The sequence below is a fragment of the Carassius carassius genome, chromosome 48 (assembly GCF_963082965.1).
Source record: "Carassius carassius chromosome 48, fCarCar2.1, whole genome shotgun sequence".
NCBI lineage: Eukaryota > Metazoa > Chordata > Actinopteri > Cypriniformes > Cyprinidae > Carassius > Carassius carassius.
Genome location: NC_081802.1, coordinates 9,843,071 through 9,847,089, shown reverse-complemented (window position 1 = coordinate 9,847,089; position 4,019 = coordinate 9,843,071). Strand labels below are relative to the sequence as shown.

At 40.2% G+C, this 4,019-nt stretch overlaps 1 protein-coding gene across 1 annotated transcript; it reads right to left on the bottom strand.

Annotated features, from left to right (window-relative positions):
* Window positions 1-2,848: 2,848 nt before the first annotated feature.
* Window positions 2,849-3,694, bottom strand: LOC132131067 (duodenase-1-like; the record flags this gene model as incomplete). The annotated part of the gene is made up of 4 exons (XM_059542990.1): window positions 2,849-3,088; window positions 3,216-3,360; window positions 3,457-3,603; window positions 3,639-3,694. Coding segments are annotated over 4 exons (573 nt in total), but the record flags the coding sequence as incomplete, so codon positions are not given.
* Window positions 3,695-4,019: the final 325 nt, after the last annotated feature.

The following is a 4,019-nucleotide window of genomic DNA, read 5'->3' as shown; positions in this document are numbered from 1 at the left end:
TAATAGTCATTAGCCTCCCTATATTTACCAGTCTTTTCCTGTTGTCTGTATGGAGTCCTTGCCTTACGTGTCTTTATGTTTCCTGCCATACCCAGTCTTCTCGTCTCCCGTGTTCCTCGCTTTCCGAGTTCCTGTTCCCTTCCTGTCCCTTCCGTGTTTGTTTATTTCTGGTTTTTACCTCAGCTTGTTTGGATTACGTTTTGGATTACCCTAATAAACATACCTGCTCTTGGATCTCTCTCTCCCTGTGTTTTACTGGGTCACGAACGTAACAACGATACACCACCGATCTGCACTGTCTGAAATATAATGCAGTAGTTGTAATTAATTAATTGGTTTATAATGCAGCCTATCATCGTTGTGATAATAATAAAAATACAACACATTACTCACTCTATTGACAGCGAGCCATTGGGTCCCCCTGGCCTTGGACGTCGCCTCCAGTTTATACGTGGCAAACTAAACACAATGTGCAAAACGCTGCGGCTCAACAGCGGAGAAAACTCAGGATCTTCAGTCAGGCAGGTGTGTGATGCGATACTTTCAATGTCCTCATCGTCGTCTTGTAGTTGTGGCATTGCTATGTTCCATTCATGACAACATATGCTCTCCACTTCTGTTGGCATCTCACAACACTTGCTGCTAAAACACCCCCAATTTTGAAGAGATCTCTGTCTCTTTGAAGCTTGAAGACGTGCTGCTGCAGTGGATGCTTCCTCCGTCGCTCTGAGTTCTTGATCTGTGTCTTCTGGTTCAAATAAATATGGTTGTGAAAAAAATTCAATGTTGTCTGTTGTTATATTGAAATTGTCCTCCATTGTGATTTCCTGTACGTCTAAATATGTTTAGATCTTAACAGTAAAAGGTAACACTTCCGAAATCTGTGTAAACAATGTGTGACGTACACGCGCGAGAGATCACTTCCGTTGCTTTCTGCGCTTGCACAGACTAAGCCAGAATGCGCGCACACGTCACACACCAGGAAGTGTGTGCGCCCTCAGATCACTTGGACATGGTTGGGGTAAAAACTATATAAATACTGTTCGTTTTCTCACACAAACCGCTCGTTTCTTGTCTTAGGTCATCAATGTGTACTTACAATGGGGAATTGTTTAATTTGGACTTCTCTGTGCATGCTCTTTGAAGTGGTGACCATAGACATGCATTATATGAGTCACAGACAAGAACGGTTTGACCTAAAAATATCAAAATGGAAACTACTGCGGAAACAAAGACACCTACATCTTGGATGCCCTTGAGGTAAGATAAAACAAACAAATTTAATCTGAAAGTGAACTATCCCTTTAAATCAAAAATAATATAACTTTAATTTACAACAGGAGGGTTCAAAGTCTGAGAGAGGGAGCTCACGCCAAAACAACAAACGTTACCTATCTACCTGATAAAAAGGGAAACTAACTAGCTACCAAAAGAAAAGAAAAATACAACAAAATATACTAACTCCCTCTCTAACATAAACAGGAGAAAACAAGTCCAGAAAGTCCAGTCCCACCAATAACTCCATCCCAAATTAGCAATACAAATCACGTAAAGAACATGCATTAACTGTACTGTACAAACCGAAAACAGGATAGGCTATATTCTTGCAGAGGTGGCAGGAGGACTAACACAATCTCACTAAAGAGAACCCAGCCAACAAAGTATAGTTCATGAACAACAAATGAACCCTTCTAGGGGAGGAAGTGACACAATCACACTGTTCAGTGGGGAAAATTTCTTTAATTGTTATAATTTCTGCTGTTCCCTCTTATCCTCTGATCAGAGTTAACAACCAGTCAGTGGTGACAGATGGAGGCAATTGCCTATTACTTACAAGTACAGGAAGCGAGAGGGAGAGAGAAATATGACAAAAACAAATACATTCTAGGACAAAACAAACAGCAACTTGTAAAACAGTCAAAAAAAGAAAAGGTAAGAAGTGATATTTGAGAAAAGATCATACTAAGACCATACTAATGTAAAAACAGCATACCTGTAATGGAACTAACATTACCAGTGGTGACATAATTTCCCATTCTTGTGAAATTGGCTTACTGACCCCCGATCGTGTGTCTCATATCCATGTGCTTTGGACAGCCATGGATATACTGTGCATTGTTTCAACAATCATTTCAGCATTTGAGGGGAAATGGTGATGGAATGTCAGAAGCGTCAATTAAAAGAGTGCAACTAATTCTTATTTTTATACTCAACCAAAAGGTTAAAGGAAAACGCCATCGTCTTTCCATATTCCACTATATTCTTCCCTCAACTTAGACGAGTTGATACTTACCTCTCCCATCTCAGAGCGTGCACCATTCATTCCAATTTTCTAAGCGGATTCAAATGATTATTATAACGTATGGCTGAAGAGCACTTCACATCATTTCGACCTCGGCACAGTGATATTATCACTCCTGAACACTCCCCCTCTCCCTCTAACTTCCGTCAATACAATCAACGTGAGGAGTTTTAAGGAGTGATGATATTACTGTGCCGAGGTCGAAGTGCTGCGAAGTGCTTACATTATAGTTATCTTTTTATCCGCTTAGAAAATCACCACGTTTTATTGAGTGTCACCATACTTGTGTAACTACTCATGTAAACATCTTTAAATAGGGCAAACATGGAAGTGTTCATACTAAATTCATCCCTGTTTGGATCCCAAGGAATGAATAGTACTAAGCTAAACACTAGCAAAGTGGCACCGCGCGCTACAGTTGTTAAGTGCAAGCTCTGAGATGAGAAAGGTACGTATCAACGCGACTAAGTTGAGGGAAAAACATAGTGGAATATGGAAAAACGGTGGAGTTTTCCTTTAAGGAGAAACTTGATAGCAGCAATATGAGGATTAACAATAGTATTATATAAACTGATCACATGCTGCAGCCATCCAATCAATGACACTGACACTGCATTCTGTTTTATTAATTAAATGCACGTTTGCCTCCATTAGACGTTCGCTCTTTGGGCCTTCAGTCTTCAGTCTTCCCCAGCCCGCAACACTACAGAGAGTGTTTGCATCAACATCTTCTCCATTCTTTGGTAATGAAATCCATTCCACATTGTTGTTAATGCTGACTTTTTCCTGTTACTATAATTCAAAACAACCATTATTAACAAACATATTTAATTTTATTATATTTTATAAGACTGTACTGCAGTGGATTATACTGCCATTTGTGAAGTTGAGAACAACTAAATGTATCACAGACTGTTACCTTCAAAAGCATGATGTCATTCCAAGAAAGATTTGCCATATTGCTTGGATGTTGGATGTAGGACTTCACTCCGATATGATCTGAATACTTAATTTCCCTTAAGACATGAGCACCAACCACAATCGTCAGTCTCATATCTGTTGGAAGAGAAAGTCATGATGCTCAGTTTTATCATACAATGCACTGCAGTTACCATACCAGTCAAAATGATTGTAACTAGACAAAAACCCCTCATGTGTTCCTGCAATGTTCAGCAGTCAACACAAACCCATCAGAAATGAGGAATCCACCACAGACATGTATCTCATTCGATTGAATAGAAACCATGTAAGGTCTGGAGTGGGGTTTTGCTTCTGTGCCCTTCACTATACCCACATTCACACAAGCTGAGAGAGAGATATAACTATAGTCTCACCAGTGAGGATCAGGTGGCGCAGCAGAGAGGCCAGCAGGAGCAGAGAGATGATGGTCAAGTCAAGTCAAGTCACCTTTATTTATATAGCGCTTTAAACAAAATACATTGCGTCAAAGCAACTGAACAACATTCATTAGGAAAACAGTGTGTCAATAATGCAAAATGACAGTTAAAGGCAGTTCATCATTGAATTCAGTGATGTCATCTCTGTTCAGTTAAATAGTGTCTGTGCATTTATTTGCAATCAAGTCAACGATATCGCTGTAGATGAAGTGACCCCAACTAAGCAAGCCAGAGGCGACAGCGGCAAGGAACCGAAACTCCATCGGTGACAGAATGGAGAAAAAAACCTTGGGAGAAACCAGGCTCAGTTGGGGGGCCAG